The sequence below is a fragment of the Pseudophryne corroboree genome, chromosome 5, assembly GCF_028390025.1.
Source record: "Pseudophryne corroboree isolate aPseCor3 chromosome 5, aPseCor3.hap2, whole genome shotgun sequence".
In the NCBI taxonomy this organism is placed as follows: domain Eukaryota; kingdom Metazoa; phylum Chordata; class Amphibia; order Anura; family Myobatrachidae; genus Pseudophryne; species Pseudophryne corroboree.
This window is the reverse complement of record NC_086448.1, coordinates 559,545,916-559,563,116: the sequence shown is the minus strand read 5'-3', so window position 1 is coordinate 559,563,116 and position 17,201 is coordinate 559,545,916. Positions and strand designations below refer to the sequence as shown.

Genomic DNA, 17,201 nt, shown 5'->3' with positions numbered 1-17,201 from the left:
CATGTTGTAGTCCCGAAACCAGACAGTTCGGTCGGACCCATATTGAATTTAAAATCCCTTAACATATACCTGAAAGGGTTCAAGTTCAAGATGGAATCGCTAAGAGCGGTTATTGCAAGCCTGAAAGGGGGAGATTTTATGGTGACTCGGGACATAAAGGATGCATACCTTCATGTCCCCATTAATCCACCTCATCAGGCGTACCTCAGAATTGCGGTACGGGATGATCATTACCAATTTCAGACGTTGCCGTTTGGTCTCTCCACGGCCTTGAGAATATTCACCAAGGTAATGGCGGAAATGATGTTGCTCCTGCGGAAGCAAGGTGTCACTATTATCACGTACTTGGACGATCTCCTCATAAAAGCGAGATCAAGAGAGCAGTTGCTGAACAGCGTATCACTTTCTCTGGAAGTGAAACGGCAACACGGCTGGATTCTATATATTCCAAGGTCGCAGTTGGTTCTTACAGCTCATCTGCCTCTCCTAGGCATGATCCTAGACACAGACCAGAAAAGGGTTTATCTCCCGATAGAGAGAGCTCAGAAGCTCGTGACACTGGTCAGGAATCTATTAAAACCAAAACAGGTGTCAGTGCATCACTGCACTCGAGTCCTGGGAAGGAGGGTGGCATCATTCGAGGCCATTCCCTTCGGCAGGTTCCATAGGAGGACCTTCCAATGGGACTTACTGGACAAGTGGTCCGGATCACATCTTCGGATGCATCGGTTAATCACCCTATCCCCCAGAGCCAGGGTGTCTCTCCTGTGGTGACTGCAGAGTGCTCACCTTCTCGAAGGTCGCAGATTCGGCCTTCAGGACTGGGTCCTGGTGACCACGGATGCAAGCCTCCGAGGGTGGGGGCAGTCACACAGGGAAGAAATTTCCAAGGGCTGTGGTCAAGGCAGGAGACTTGCCTTCACATCAATATCCTGGAACTAATTGCCATATACAACGCCCTAAGTCAAGCGGAGACCCTGCTTCGCGACCAACCGGTTCTGATACAGTCAGACCGCAGTGGCTCATGTAAACCGCCAAGGCGGCACAAGGAGCAGGGTGGCGATGGTAGAAGCCACCAGAATTCTTCGCTGGGCGGAGAATCACGTAAGCGCACTGTCAGCAGTGTTCATTCCGGGAGTGGACAACTGGGAAGCAGACTTCCTCAGCAGGCACGACCTCCACCCGGGAGAGTGGGGACTTCATCAGGAAGTCTTCACGCAGATTGCAAATCGATGGGAACTGCCACAGGTGGACATGATGGCGTCCCGCCTCAACAAAAAGCTAAAAACGTATTGCGCCAGGTCAAGGGACCTTCAGGCGATAGCTGTGGACGAACTAGTAACACCGTGGGTGTTCCAGTCGGTCTATGTGTTTTCTCCTCTTCCTCTCATACCAAAGGTGCTGAGAATTGTAAGAAAAAGAGGAGTGAGAACAATACTCATTGTTCCGGATTGGCCAAGAAGGACTTGGTACCCGGAACTGCAAGAAATGCTCACAGAGGACCCATGGCCTCTGCCTCTCAGACAGGACCTGTTGCAACAAGGGCCCTGTCTGTTTCAAGACTTACCGCGGCTGCGTTTGATGGCATGGCGGTTGAACGCGGGATCCTAGCGGAAAAAGGCATTCCGGATGAAGTTATTCCTACGCTGATAAAGCCTAGGAAGGACGTGACAGCAAAGCATTATCACCGTATATGGCGAAAATATGTTGCTTGGTGTGAGGCCAGGAAGGCCCCTACAGAGGAATTCCAGCTGGGTCGATTCCTGCACTTCCTACAGTCAGGTGTGACTATGGGCCTAAAATTAGGGTCCATAAAGGTCCAGATTTCGGCCCTATCCATTTTCTTTCAAAAAGAACTGGCTTCACTGCCTGAGGTTCAGACGTTTGTTAAGGTAGTGCTGCATATTCAGCCCCCTTTTGTGCCACCGGTGGCACCTTGGGATCTTAACGTGGTGTTGGGTTTCCTGAAATCCCACTGGTTTTAGCCACTTAAGACTGTGGAGCTAAAGTATCTCACGTGGAAAGTGGTCATGCTGTTGGCCTTAGCTTCGGCTAGGCGTGTGTCAGAAGTGGCGGCTTTGTCATGTAAAAGCCCCTATCTGGTTTTCCATATGGACAGGGCAGAATTGCGGACTCGTCCGCAATTTCTGCCAAAGGTGGTGTCATCCTTTCATTTGAACCAACCTATTGTGGTGCCTGCGGCTACTTGTGACTTGGAGGATTCCAAGCTGTTTGACATAGTCCGGGCTTTGAAGATTTAGGTAACCAGAACGGCTGGAGTCAGGAAGACTGACTCGCTGTTTATCCTGTATGCATCCAACAAGCTGGGTGCTCCTGCTTCAAACTAGCAAACTATTGCTCGCTGGATCTGTAACACGATTCAGCAGGCTCATTCTGTGGCTGGATTGCCGCATCCAAAATCAGTGAAAGCCCATTCCACAAGGAAGGTGGGCTCTTCTTGGGCGGCTGCCCGAGGGGTCTCGGCATTACAGCTTTGCCGAGCTGCTACTTGGTCGGGTTCAAACACCTTTGCAAAATTCTACAAGTTTGATACCCTGGCTGAGGAGGACCTTGTGTTTGCCCATTCAGTGCTGCAAAGTCATCCGCACTCTCCCGCCCGTTTGGGAGCTTTGGTATAATCCCCATGGTCCTTACGGAGTCTCCAGCATCCACTATGACGTTAGAGAAAATAAGATTTTACTCACCGGTAAATCTATTTCTCGTAGTCCGTAGTGGATGCTGGGCGCCCGTCCCAAGTGCGGACTTTCTGCAATACGTGTATATAGTTATTGCTTACTAAAGGGTTATGTTATGTTGGCATCCATTGGTTGATGCTCTGTTGTTTGTTCATACTGTTAACTGGGTAAGTTTATCACAAGTTATACGGTGTGATTGGTATGGCTGGTATGAGTCTTACCCTGGGTTCCAAAATCCTTTCCTTGTAATGTCAGCTCTTCCGGGCACAGTTTCCTTAACTGAGGTCTGGAGGAGGGGCATAGAGGGAGGAGCCAGTGCACACCAGTAGTACTAAATCTTTCTTAGAGTGCCCAGTCTCCTGCGGAGCCCGTCTATTCCCCATGGTCCTTACGGAGTCCCCAGCATCCACTACGGACTACGAGAAATAGATTTACCGGTGAGTAAAATCTTATTTTTTTACAGTGTAAACATGGCTAGCCTATCAAGCCTTTCCTCATATTCTAGCATCTCCATCCCTTTGATCAATTTGGTTGCACATCTCTGAACCTTTTCTAGTTCCAGGATATCCTTTTTGTAGTATGGTACCCAAAATTGTGCACAGTATTCAAGATGTGGCATCACAAGTGATTTATATAATGGGATTATAACACTCATCCCTTGCATCAATTCCCCGTTTTATGCATGCTAATACTTTGTTAGCCTTATTAGCTGCAATCCTACTTTGGGTACTACTGCTGAGTTTGTTGTCTATATGAACACCTACATTTTTTTTCAGTACAGAATCCCCTAGTTTTTCCCCATTTGGTATGTAGATAGTATTTTTGTTCTTGCTACCAAAGTGCATTACCTTACACTTATCTATATTGAACCTCATTCTCCATTTTTCAGCCCATGCTACCAGTTTAAACAGGTTATTCTGAAGAGACTATTTCTCTCCGAAGTTATAATCTTACATAGTTTGGTATCGTCTGCAAAAATTGATTCCATTGTCTCTGGCCCTACCTCTTGATCATTTATGAAAATGTTGAACAATTTGACCCTTGTGGCACACCACTTAGTACTTCATTCCAATTGAAAAAGTTCCATTTACCACTACTCGCTGCTCCCTATTATCCAACCAATTTCTAACCCAAGTGCTTATTGTGCTCCCTAACCCCAGTTCTTGTAGACTATAGCTAAGTCTCATGTGGTACTGTATCGAAAGCTTTAGCAAAGTCTAAAAATATTACATCCACCTCCTTGCCCTGATCTAGGTTAGTGCTAACTGTCTCATGAAAGCCTAATATGTTTGTTTTACATGATCTATCCTTCACAAATCCATGTTGGTTCCTATTAATTACCTTATTGGCTTCAAGGAACTTCTGTATTCTATCTCTTAAAATACCTTCCAGTACTTTCCCCACTATGGATGTAAGGCTTACTGGTCTATAATTACTTGGATCAGATTTACTTCCCTTTTTGAATATCGGCACAACTTCCGGTATACGTCAGTCTTTGGGAATCATGCATGATTTGAGTGAGTCAATGAAAATCAAAGATAGCGGACTTGCTAGTTCGGAGTATAGTGCCATGAGAACCCTCGGGTTAATTCCGTCGGGACCATGTGACTAATTAATCTTAATTTTTTTTAATCGGTCACAGACTACTTCCTCACTTAAACAAGCATTTAGCATTGGGACATTATCATTGCTGAGGTTATGCGTTAATCTCACCATCTGGTCCTCCCATGTGAATACAGATGAGAAAAACACATTTAACTTTCCCGCTATGTTAATATTGTCTTTGATTAAGATGCCACATCTTGTCCTTTAGAGAGCCTATACTCTCCTTCTGTAGTCTTTTGCACTTGATATATTTAAAAAAAAACTTTTTGGGGTTTGATTTACTTTCCTTTGCTACTAGATTTTCAATATCTATTTTAGCCGCCTGTATTTCTTTTTTGAAAATTTTGTTACCATCTTTATAGTACTGGTATGACTGCACTTTCCCGTCTGATTTATATTTTTGGAATGCTCGCCTCTTTTTGCCCATTAGTTCCTTAATCTTTATTGTTAAGCCACATTGGTTTGGAATTATTACTCCTTTGTTTGCTGCCCATGGGAATGAATTGACAAGTATAGTTAGCGAGCAGCGTTTTTAATACCTCACATTTCTCCTAGTATTCTTTCCTTGAAACAAAATTTCCCATTCAATGCTCCTTAAAGCATTATATCATATCATATATATATTGATATCATCATATCAAAGTTGACTTTGATAAAGTTTAGAGTTCTAGTTGAGCCATATTGTGGTCGCTGTTTCCCATGGGCTCCCCTCCTATAATATTTGATATCAATTCCACATTGTTTGTTATTACCAGGTCTAAGATTGCATTGTATCTAGTCGGTTCCTCGATTAGTTGAAGTAAGTAGTGATCGTTTAGTGTGTTTAGAAATCTATTACCCCTAGCAGTATCACATGAATCGTTTATCCAATTAATCTCCAGATAGTTAAAATCTCCCATCACTATTTTGTCTCCTAATCCTGATGCTTTTTCAATTTGCTTCAGTAACAATTCCTCATCGGACACATTAATATCAGGCGGCTTGTAGCATAGCCTTAATAGTATTTTTTTAGTTCCCTTTCCCCCTGCCTGTGTGTTTGTATGCTGCTGCCTGCTACTGCTGCCTGCTACTCACCATTCAGTGGGTTCCCCTGGCTCCCTCCCAGCTCTCTCACCTCGAGTCACTTCTGCCCTGCTTCATGCAGATGGAGGGAGGGGGGAGCAGGGTGCATGCAGTGGGAGACGGGCAGCAGGGTTGGGGTGTTGGAATGCAGCAAGAGGCTACCAGCACAGTGCAGGCAGAGGACGGGAGCACACTATTCATGGTACTGGCGGGGTGACTACGTCAGTGCCCTCAGGCCACAGTGCCCCGGGTGTACGGCCTGCTGGCCACTGGCCACTTCCTGAGACCGTGGTGATATGGCTCTGTTAGTCGTACAGATTTGTATATGCTCATCGCACCCGTGACTATTCACAGGTAGGACTGGATTGTCGCGATTATTGTGCCCGCAGTCCATAGCAAATATATTATTCGATTACTGGCGCTATTCGCACACAATTGAAGGTAGTCGCTTCTGGGATGCATGTGCATACGTATCGCAGGAAAGATGATCAACGACTCATATGTAATCCGAGGTCTGTGGATTTTCTAGAACAAGACTTCTGTCCGACGCACAGATTTTCTGTTTGTACTTTAGTATGCACAAAAACATAATTGGCCCCCTTCAAAACAGACTGTTGCATGTTGGATCAGCTCAGTCAACATTCCAACCTGTTCTAGTGTGGGGTGACCGACACCAGACCAGGTGTCAGTGCATTCCACTAGGGCAGTACAGACCTCTTGTTTGGCATGGCACGGGGCTTTGCCAGAATAAGTCTGTCAAGCAGCTACCTGGGCCTCTGACCACACGTTTGCTTGTTTTTACTGTTTTCATGTTTTTGCCTCCAGCAACACCAACATTGGGAGTATGATTCTCTGGTCAGATAGGCTGAGTGTTCCCTCACCTGGGGCGGCTGTTGAACCATGGTCCAGTGTCCTTCAGCCTTGCTCCTAGAGAAAAGAGGATTTTTGGTCACTTACCATCAGCGCGCCTCCTACCTTTTTTAGGTAGGGGGGCTGCCGTGAGGACAGTATGACTCCCGTGTCCCAGCGCCTGTGCAGTAGAGCAGACAGGCCCCAAGACTTAGCGCATGCGCACAAATGGTGGCTTCAGTGCGCATGCGCAAACCCTGGCTTCTATGGACTGCATCAGCTGCAGTCTTTAGATGCCAGCTAGGTAGGGAGTGTTTTTGTACAGGAAGCCAGCTCTCTGTCAATCGCAGCCCGGATTGGCTGTCTCGGAGGGAGGAAACACCTCTCAATGGGACTGCCTGTCCTGCTGGCGGCTGGCAGGTAGACTTCCAATAAGAAGTCACTGCCAGTCACAGTGAAGCCAGTGCAGTCTTACAGACTGCATCTGGCTCACTGAGCTGGGTGGTGGATTTTACCAGGGTTGGCTGCAGTTCTGCAGCCCATAGGTAGAATCTGCCACTGCTTACCAGTGAATCCTTTTCTCTTAAGCAGGCTGGGGGACACTGCGTTCCCTCCTTTACACTCAGGCGTGCAGGGTTTTGGTTCTTGACCGTCTTTTTCCTACTGGTTTATTTATTGTTTTAACAGTTTCACTGGGCTACTACTACTCCTTAACGGACTCTTTTAAAGTAATATTGGCATTATGGGGTTGCAGGGAGGAGGAACATATGTTTAAAAGCTACAGTTTTTGTTTAAGTGCCATCTCCAGCCCAACCTGCAAATCCCATGGTCCAGTGTCCCCCAGGCTGCTTAAGAGAAAAGGATTCCACGGTAAGTGACTAAAAATCCTATTTGATGAGAGAACAATAAGGTGCAGTTATAATAATGTTCTTAGGTTAAAACAGAAATATCTTTTTAATTTGTCTCAAAATCTGACAGATTTACAGAAAATCATAAGTCTTAAATGAAGCAACGCTGATACAAAGCTGTCTCATTATCAATTAACTGTGTATTAAAGCAATACTTTTACAGCAGTCTTTTACACTACCCTGAGTAAAAGAATGCTTGTAGCTGTCTTTTCTGTGACATTTATGTGTATGCAGTGTATAAGTTGTATGTGCATAAGTTACAGTATGTATATAATGTCAGCATTTCACCACGTGTTCCTGGATAAATAAAAATCACTATATATTGTACAAAGTAATGAACAAAGGAGCTTTGAACTGTATCCTACTGTATAGAACTGTGTATATAAATGGTTTGACTGGCTATAGGATTGTATACTCAAGGGCCTGTTCATCAAGCTTACCGGCCCCTTACATCATGTGAAAAAAAAATTCACATGCTCTAAGTACCTGTACAATTTAGTGAAGGCTAAACTGAGAATATATCACCTGCATTCAGATAAATAGCTCATTATACAGCATTCCACGTAATTGTACATGGGGACTGTGGTTTTAAAATGTATCAAGCTCTGAAAAGCAACCACATTATAGCGTATAGGCTACATTATCGCAATTATTTTAGAAATTTTGATTCCCCTGGCAGCCAAACCTCTCTTTGAAGCAAGGGAAAATTAGCAATGTAACTGCCTTAGCTCACCTGTACCAGAGGCACTTTAAAGCCATTGTGTTTTATTTAGATTTTTTGGTATTTTTTTATATCATCCATCAAACATCAAGTGACATTTTCTATTTCCTGCATCTCTCATGAAAAACATAAGTGTTGAAATGCTAACATCAGTTGTGTAAGAACAAACTTGCAACATTTAGTTTATCCTCTTTAAAACATTTTATTGTGTTCACTACACATTATTACACATGAGAACACATTTAACAATGTACTGCTTTGACCTTGAACAAATATTTAGCTCACATGAGCATCATATTTAGAGCATCTAAGTTTGCGTTCCTAAAAACTCTTTAGAGAATTTAATGGTCTGAACTTAGTACACAGAAAACAATATGTGGAAGATGCTGTCCCCGGCATTGCCTGGGTTTTCTTTTCTCTATTCCCTCCTGTGTCTTCCTTCTCTTATGTCTGCTCCTCTCTATCCCGACTGCCCCCTCAGTCTCTTACTCTCCTGCCCTCTCAGTCTCTTTCTCTTTTTCCCTCCCAGTCTCTTTTTCTTCTGCCCCCACTGCCTCTTTCTCTCCCGCCCCCTCAGCCTCCTTGTCATCTGCCCCCTCAGAGTCTTTGTCTCATACCCCCTCAGCCTTCTTTTCTCCTGTCCCTTCAGCCTCCTTCTCTCCTGTCCCATCAACCTTCTCTCCTGCTTTCTCAGTCTCTTTATCACCTGCTCCCTCAGTCTCTTTCTCTCCTACCCCGACAGCCTCCCTCTCACCTGCCCAATCAGTCTCTTCTCTCCTGCCCAGCAGACTCTTTCTTGCCTTCCCCTTCAGCCTCCCAGTCATCTGCTCAATCAGTTTCTTTTGCTCCTGCCCCTCATCATCTCTCTCTCCTGCTCCCTCAGCATCTCTCTCACTTGTCCCTTTAACTTCTTTTTCACCAGCCTCATTTCGCCTGCCCTTAAGTCTCTGCCCCCCCTCCCCCATTTTCCTTCCACTTACCTTCACTTCCAGTCCTCCTCCGCGGGCCTGTTGTATTCAGAAGTCACTCCACCTCCATCCAATCACCAGAGGAGCATCATCAGCCAGGTGGGTGCACATTAGGTCATATGTGCATCCATCTGGCTGATGATGCTCCTCTGGTCTGCATGGAAAGACACTCAGCAGGTGACTAGTGACAGCGTCATGTACACTCACTGAGCACGTAAGGACACATGGAAACCAACATGGTGAATTATTTTTAATCATTGGTCATCTTTATTATATGTATTAGTACAGATTGCAGCTCAATTACACTGATAATGGATTAATATAAATTTGCAAACAGGTGGAGATGATATACTTGTATGGATTGAGCAGACTTTAGTTCATATTATGTAGTAAGTCATAGCTACTGTACAGCCAATTTGTTTAATCATTATTTGCATTAATTGATAAGGCTGGTAAGGCTGGTGAGTTAATTACTTTTTTATATTTACTGCACATGTAAAGTTACACTTTTATTATAATAAAAAAATATTTTTGCATCAAAATCTATAAATTAGATAAATGCACGTTTAACTGATTACATTTGACAATGTTTTATATTGCACGTGTTTAACTGCATAACATTTTTTAGTTATTAATTAAGACATTTTTATCTGTAGTATCATCTTATTAAATAATATCTATTATTCTAATGATTTGTGAACTTCTTTGGACCAGTGAAACTACTAATGCAGAAGAATACTGACAGACTTTAGTGTTATCTTACTTAGTGTATCCTCTTTTTCGTGTGATGCTGGGTGCACATTGGTGATACATTGTTCAGTTGATCGAATGGAAGATATATCTGTAGCTGGTCGGTGGATGTACAGTATACACCTAATATGGCTGTGAATTACGTGGTTCTCAGACATATTGCTTTGGCCCTGTAGCACAGCTGATGACTGATATATCTGCAGATATCTTGGAGCATCTGGCAGTGTGTACTGGAGACCCACTGACCAACCATACACTGGCTGCAGGGACTGACATCATAGCTGGGTGGGCAAGTTCAAATGCCTGTCCAGCTGTAATGTGAGGGCCAACATATCGAGCAGCCAATCGGTAAGTGTTTATGTGAATCGGCTGCTTGGTCGTTGCGACGGTGGTCCACTGTCAAGTCGGCTAGGTGTGTCCCCAGCTTAAGGTGGCTGGTTCTGCATGTGACAAACCTATAGTTTATACTTAACTGTTAATTAATTAAATCTATGTTCCACTGAATAATTAATTTTAACCTACTCTTGTATCTGTCACACTGTAATCTGCAGACTTTCAATATTGTACACTCGTTTTTAAAAATGTTCTCATTTTCTTTTGCTCTACACTAGGTTGGTCTTTTTGTCCCTGACTTCCTTTTGTATAAATCGCAGGAATATGTAGGAATAAATAGACCTAATTTGTAATCTTATGTCATAGCAATTAGGAGATTTCTCAGACTTTCTAAAGAAGACAAGTGGAGATGTTGGTCATAGCAAACCAATCAGATGCTAGTTCTCATTTTATAGAATGTACTAGTTAAATCATAGCTAGAATCTGATAAGTTGCTATGGACAACACCATTATTTGTTATCAGAGATGCCCTACCTTGCTTTGAATAACACTAGGCCAATTGCCAGGTCACCAGTCACTTATTTTATTCATTGTGTCTCTAATATTTTATTCATTGTGTCTCTAATATGTGAGTACCAGTTTGTGCCTGATTATTTCACTTGCATTCCAGGTGAAACATGTTACTATATCATATACTCATAATGATACATTCAGTACTTGGAGTAGTAATTGCAGAACCTGGCACATAGACCACTATGAAAAAAAAAGTATAAACTACTTATTTTATAGGAGCAATTTGTTAAGTACAATATGTCCAGATTGGTGTTTCAGCCATGAAAAAATGGCATGTGTAATATCATTGACATTTTCTCTATAAAAATGTTGTTATTGGTGGTATTTTGCAGGTGAAGCCTGTGTCTCACAGCCGGATCAATGTGTCAGCACGTTTTCGAAAAAACCTCCAGGAGCCATGTACTGTGTTGTGAGTAGACTTATTTCTAGAAGTAAACATGTTATCTTTCTGTTAAGTTTGAAAGAAGGCCAGATTCACTCTGTTTTTATTCTTCTCTGAAAGCCTAATTACTAATGGAGATCTCATGAGCCCAGTGGTGCGTTTGCTGATACCTAGGAAAATACTGGATCAATGGGAGCTTGTTCTTGCAATGGTTACAGACAAAGTGAAACTCAGGAGTGGAGCTGTGCACAGGTGTGTGTTTCTCAAAGTCACTCTAATTTGCATCAAGTACCTTTCTACACTGTGAAGTATGTGCAAACTCATATATATGTTAATGATGAATGTGGGAATTTTGAATAATTAGCTAGCTAATTTTAGATCAGCTAGGCATGCTTGGGTAGATTCAAGAAGAATAAATTCCTAATGTATTACCAGTTTGTTTTGTATAACATACAGGTGCCCTAGTCCAAGATTTCTTACTTTATATGGTAAAGTCCATAAAAGTGATTTATGTTGGGTCACCATGGTCCTCTTTTAGGAAAACTGTTGTTTGCTGCACAATAATAGACTAACTACTTGTCATCTATTAATGCTAATAGGTATTTGTATATAGGGTCCGATTCAGACCTGATTGCTGTTGTGCGATTTCGCAGGGCGACCGGTTATCGATCAACTGCGCATGAGTACGAATCGTAATTCGCACATGTGAGGCCAAATTGGGAAATTTGTTGACTAAACTAGAATTTAGAATAAAACTAATTACAGAACGCTTGTTAGCTTATACTGCACCTTGTCTGCCATTTTAACCATATGTGCTTTGACATATTTATGAAAATGATGTTGCCTATGATTTTATGAATACACACAATTTATATTGTCAATTTTCATTTCCAATTAGATTATACACATTAGAAGGGTCACCTGTTCAAGATGGCTCTGAGTTAGAGAATGGACAGTTTTATGTTGCAGTTGGAAGGGAGAAGTTCAAAAAATTGCCATATGGTGACTTGTTATTCACAAAGTCCTCAGTGAAAAGAGCTCATGGGTAAGATTAATCCAACATATCTGTTCTTTACAAATAATTTTATTGCACTGTAGGACATTGGATCATATGCTACTCAAGGCCATAACATTAGCAATGTTTCAATATACATGCTTATAACAATGACTCTCATATTATGCTTTTCTGCAGCGTGGAACACTGTGTTCCACAGGGAATACATCGGGGTGTAGAGATGGATCTTGATCCAGAGGCACCAACAGGTTAAAGATTTAGACTGTCCCAGGATGCATTGCGGGGCCTCCTCTATATAACCCCGCCTCCAGGAACTGTGAGCTCAGTTTTAGAGTTGGTGCCTGCATAAGCATGTCACTTAACAGGGGGGGGCTGCGCAGACAGCCCAGAAAAAGCTATTTAGAAGACTTCAAGGGCTACAGCACTTCATATGTCAGTGTGACATACTGTGCTGCGGCTCCATCACCTCCCCAGCAGCGTTACATACTCCCACTGGCTCTGTTCCCGGGTGCTCTGCTCCGGTTCCTAGGCACACCACCGCAGACGCTCTCCTGGATCGCTTGGCTGCTTCTCAGGAAGGAGATAAGAGGGTCGCCCAGGCGGGACCCGCCATTAGATCGCATTCTGGTCGCGGTCTAAGGAGAAGGACCATGACGCTGGCGTGGACACTGTGGCCGTACAGGGACCCCACTATATCCACAAGGGCCTGGGAGCACAGGTCGGATAATACATTATCCATTTTTAATAAGGCTCCATAGCACCAGGTGGGGAGGACCAGCATAGGGAATAAGGCTCTTCACCTGTAGCCCCTCCCCCAAGCCTGAGGACAATGTGAATAACATTGAAACGTTGCTGAAACACTGCTGTTTTTCATTACTAACAAGCCGCCTGGAGTGCTGTGCCTTTTCGGAGAAGTGTATATATATATATATATATATATATATATATATATTTCTCATACGTCCTAGAGGATGCTGGGGATGACATCAAGACCATGGGGTATAGGCGGGATCCGCAGGAGACATGGGCACTCTAAAGACTTTTCATTGGGTGTGAACTGGCTCCTCCCTCTATGCCTCTCCTCCAGACCTCAGTTTTAGAAATGTGCCCAGGTCGACTGGATGCACTCTGAGGAGCTCTACTGAGTTTCTCTGAAAAGACTTATGTTAGGTTTTTTATTTTCAGGGAGATCTGCTGGCATCAGACTCCCTGCTTCGTGGGACTGAGGGAGCAGAAGCAGAACCAACTTCCTCAGAGTTTCATGGCTCTGCTTCTGGCTGACAGGACACCATTAGCTCTTGAAGGGAACTGAACGCTAGCCGTGTCTAGATGCTCACTCCCACAGCACGCCGTCACCCCCCTCACAGAGCCAGAAGTTAGAAGACAGGTCAGTATGAGAAGAATGATCTTCAATCAAGTAAGTGACGGCTAAGGTGCGGCACAGCTGGCGGGAGCGCAGCGCTCCATTGCTGCCCACACACACAGGCACTTCAGGGTGCAGGGCGCGCGGGGGGGGGCGTCCTGGGCAGCAAGAAAAATACCTCAAACTGGCTAAAAGGGGGCATAAGAGGCCGCTGGCACAGCCCTACCCCCGCCAGTATAAATAATAAGTCAATAGACTGAGCGTAAGGACGCGCCATTGTGGGGGCGGAGCTTCTTCCTCAGGCAGCCAGCACACTACTCAGCGCCATTTTCTCTCCCTCCTCAGGCTGCAGAGAACACGCTGGTCCTCTCCTCCACTTCTGACAAGTACAGGGTGCTATTAAGGGGGGGCACAAAGCGATTGTGGTGCATTTGATAGTGTATATTACTATTTAAAAGCGCTTTTGGGCTGTGGACATACTGTGTTCACAGGCAATACTGGCGCTGGGTTTGTGAACTGGCTGCTCCTATCCTGTGTCCCTCTTGACAGATTTTACTGTGGGTCTGTCCCCAAAATAAGTCCCAGTGTGTCTGTGAGTGTGGTGTACATGTGTGAGGCATGTCTGAGGCAGGGAGTCACTCCCCGGAGAAAGCCATTTTAGGGACACAGAGTTGTAATGTGGTGGCGCTACCGGCACACCAAGAGCCTGCATTGGTGAAAGAGCTACGTGACAGTATGCATCTGATTAACCGTAGACTGGATAAGTCTGAATCTAAGGCTGCATGCTGGAGAAAATCTGTGGAAGATGTGATTTTTCAGGATGCTGTTATTCCTTATGCGGGCGGCCCCTCTGGGTCACATAAGAGACCATTTGCAAATGTTGTAAACACTGATACCGATACGGATTCTGATTCTTGTGTCGACAATAGTGAATCCAGAGAGATAGATCATAAATTGGCAAAATGTATACAATATATGATTGTGGCTATAAGGGATGTGTTGGAGGTTACAGAAAGCACTCCTGTACCTCAGGAGAAAGCTTATTTATGTAAGGAAAAGAAATCCAAAGTCACGTTCCCTCCTTCACACGAATTAAATGCTCTGTTTGAAGGGATGTGGGTGAATCCTGATAAAAAATTTCGTATTCCCAAAAGTATTCACATAGCTTATCCTTTCCTGGTTGAAGACAGGAAAAAATGGAAATCACCCCCTGTGTTAGACAGTGCACTTTCCAGGTTGTCAAAGAAGGTAATTCTCCCTGCTCCTGGTACGGCTTCTCTTAAAGAGCCAGCAGACCGCAAAATGGAAACGACTATGAAATCCATTTATGTTACCAATGGTACACTGCTTAGGCCCACTATTGCCTGCGCATGGGTGAAAAATTGAAAAATGATCAGAAATTGACACGATTGATAAAGATGAGATACTCCTTAAGTTAGGGAATATCAAGGACGCTGCCGCCTACATGCTGGAAGCAATGAAGGATATTGGACTCTTGAGTTCACAAGCCGCTACCATGGCAGTATCGGCTAGGCGGGCGTTATAGATTCGCCAGTGGAATGCGGATGCAGATTCCAAAAGAAACATGGAGGCTCTCCCATATAACGGTGAGGCCTTATTTGGCGATGGCCTGGATGCGTTAGTCTCGGCGGCTACCACAGGTAAGTCACCATATTTGCCCTCTGCGCCTGCGCCGGCAAAAAAAGACCTAACACCCGCAAATGCAGTCCTTTCGGCCCAATAAATACAAAAAGGCGAGAGGTTCCCCCTTCTTTGCAGGTAGGGGAAGCGGAAAGAAGCACACACCGGCTCCAGGTTCCCAAGAGCAGAAGTCTACCCCTAATTCTGCCAAATCACCAGCATGACGCTGGAACTCCCTTGCGGGAGGCCGCTCGGGTGGGGGCACGTCTCAAACTCTTCAGCCAGGATTGGATTCTGTCTGGCCTGGATCCCTGGGTGTTGCAAATAGTATCCCAGGGATACAAACTAGAGTTTCAAGATGTTCCCCCATGCCGATTTTTCAAATTGCCAGCTTCTCCGCCAGAGAGAGAAGCAGTAACAGCGGCAATCCAAAAATTATGTCAAGACCAGGTTATAGTCCTGGTACCGTTGTCACAACAAGGGCGGGGTTTTTATTCAAGCCTCTTTGTTGTTCCGAAGCCGGACGGCTCGGTCAGACCGATCCTAAATCTAAAAGATCTGAATTTCTTCCTGAAAAGGTTCAAGTTCAAGATGGAATCACTTCGGGCAGTGATTGCCAGTCTGGAGGAGGGGGACTACTTAGTGTCGGTGGACATAAAGGATGCTTACCTGCATGTTCCCATTTATCCTCCTCACCAGGCTTATCTGAGATTCGCGATTCAGGATTACCATTACCAATTCCAGATGTTACCTTTCGGTCTCTCCACGGCGCCGAGGGTATGCACCAAGGTGATGGCGGAGATGATGGTCCTCCTTCGTCAGAAAGGAGTCAATATAATCCCTTATCTGGACGACCTCCTGATAAAGGCGAGATCCAGGGAGCAGTTATTACAAAACATATCCCTCTCCCTGTCAATACTCCAACAACACGGGTGGATCATAAATTACCCAAAGTCACAGTTGGAACCAACGACAAGGTTGTCTTTCCTCGGGATGATTCTGGACACAGAAGTTCAGAGAGTATTTCTTCCACTGGAAAAGGCTCTGGAAATCCAGAAAATGGTAAAACAGATATTGAAACCATCAAGTGTGTCGATCCATCAGTGCATTCGGTTGTTGGGGAAGATGGTGGCGGCCTACGAGGCCATACAGTTTGGCAGGTTCCATGCCAGAGTATTCCAGTGGGACCTGTTGGACATGTGGTCGGGGTCACACCTACACATACACAGAAAGATAATCCTGTCATCAAAAAAACAGGATTTCAATCCTGTGGTGGTTGCACAGCTCTCACCTGCTAGAGGGACGCAGGGTCCTAGTAACCACAAATGCAAGTTTCCGAGGCTGGGGAGCAGTCTCTCAGGGAGAAAACTTCCAGGGACGTTGGTCACAACAGGAAGCCTGCCTTCACATAAACGTTCTGGAGCTAAGAGCCATTTACGCGGCCTTCAACAAGCGGTACATCTTCTTCAAGACAGTCCCGTGCAGATCCAGGCGGACAATGTAACAGCAGTCGCATACATAAACAGGCAGGGCGGAACGAAAAGCAGAGAGGCAATGGCAGAGGCGACAAAAATCCTCCGCTGGGCAGAAAAACATCTACAAGCTCTGTTGGCAATATTCATATTCATATTCATATTCCCAGTAGACAACTGGGAAGCAGACTTCCTCAGCAGACACGATCTCCATCCAGGAGAGTGGGGCCTCCACCAAGAAGTCTTCGCAGAGGTGACAAGTCTTTGGGGAGTTCCTCAAATGGACATGATGGTGTCTCGTCTCAACAAGAAGCTTCAGAGATACTGTTCCAGGTCGAGAGACCCTCAAGCAGTAGCAGTGGATGCACTGGTGACCCAGTGGGTGTTTCTGTCAGTGTATGTTTTCCCTCCACTTCCGCTGATCCCAAAAGTACTCCGGATCATAAGAAAGACAAGGGATCGAGCAATCTTCATTGCCCCAGACTGGCAAAGGAGGGCTTGGTACCCAGATCTTTAGCAGTTACTCATAGGAGATCCTCGGCCTCTTCCTCTTCGGGAGGACCTGCTGCAGCAGGGGCCGTGTGTGTACCAAGACTTACCGCGGCTACGTTTGACGGCATAGCTGTTGAGCGCCGTATTCTAGCCAGGAAGGGTATTCCTAAGGAGGTCATCCCCACTCTTATTCAGGCCAGAAAGGGAGTAACGTCAAAACATTACCTCCGTATTTGGAGAAAATCTGTGTCTTGGTGTGAATCCAAGAAAGCTCCTACGGAAGAGTTTCACTTAGGACGTTTTCTCCATTTTTTGCAGGATGGTGTGGAGACGGGCCTACGATTGGGATCAATCAAGGTCCAGATTTTCGG

At 44.8% G+C, this 17,201-nt stretch overlaps 1 protein-coding gene across 3 annotated transcripts in view; it reads left to right on the top strand.

Moving 5' to 3' along the window:
- The window catches only part of DCDC2 (doublecortin domain containing 2), a 401,802-nt gene that overhangs the window by 188,999 nt on the left and 195,602 nt on the right, over positions 1-17,201 (top strand). For all 3 annotated transcript variants that reach the window (XM_063923248.1, XM_063923249.1, XM_063923251.1), the window contains 3 exons: positions 10,798-10,874; positions 10,968-11,099; positions 11,746-11,892. In XM_063923248.1, coding sequence (XP_063779318.1) covers positions 10,798-10,874; positions 10,968-11,099; positions 11,746-11,892 — 356 coding nt within the window. The remainder of the gene's footprint in view (positions 1-10,797; positions 10,875-10,967; positions 11,100-11,745; positions 11,893-17,201) is intronic.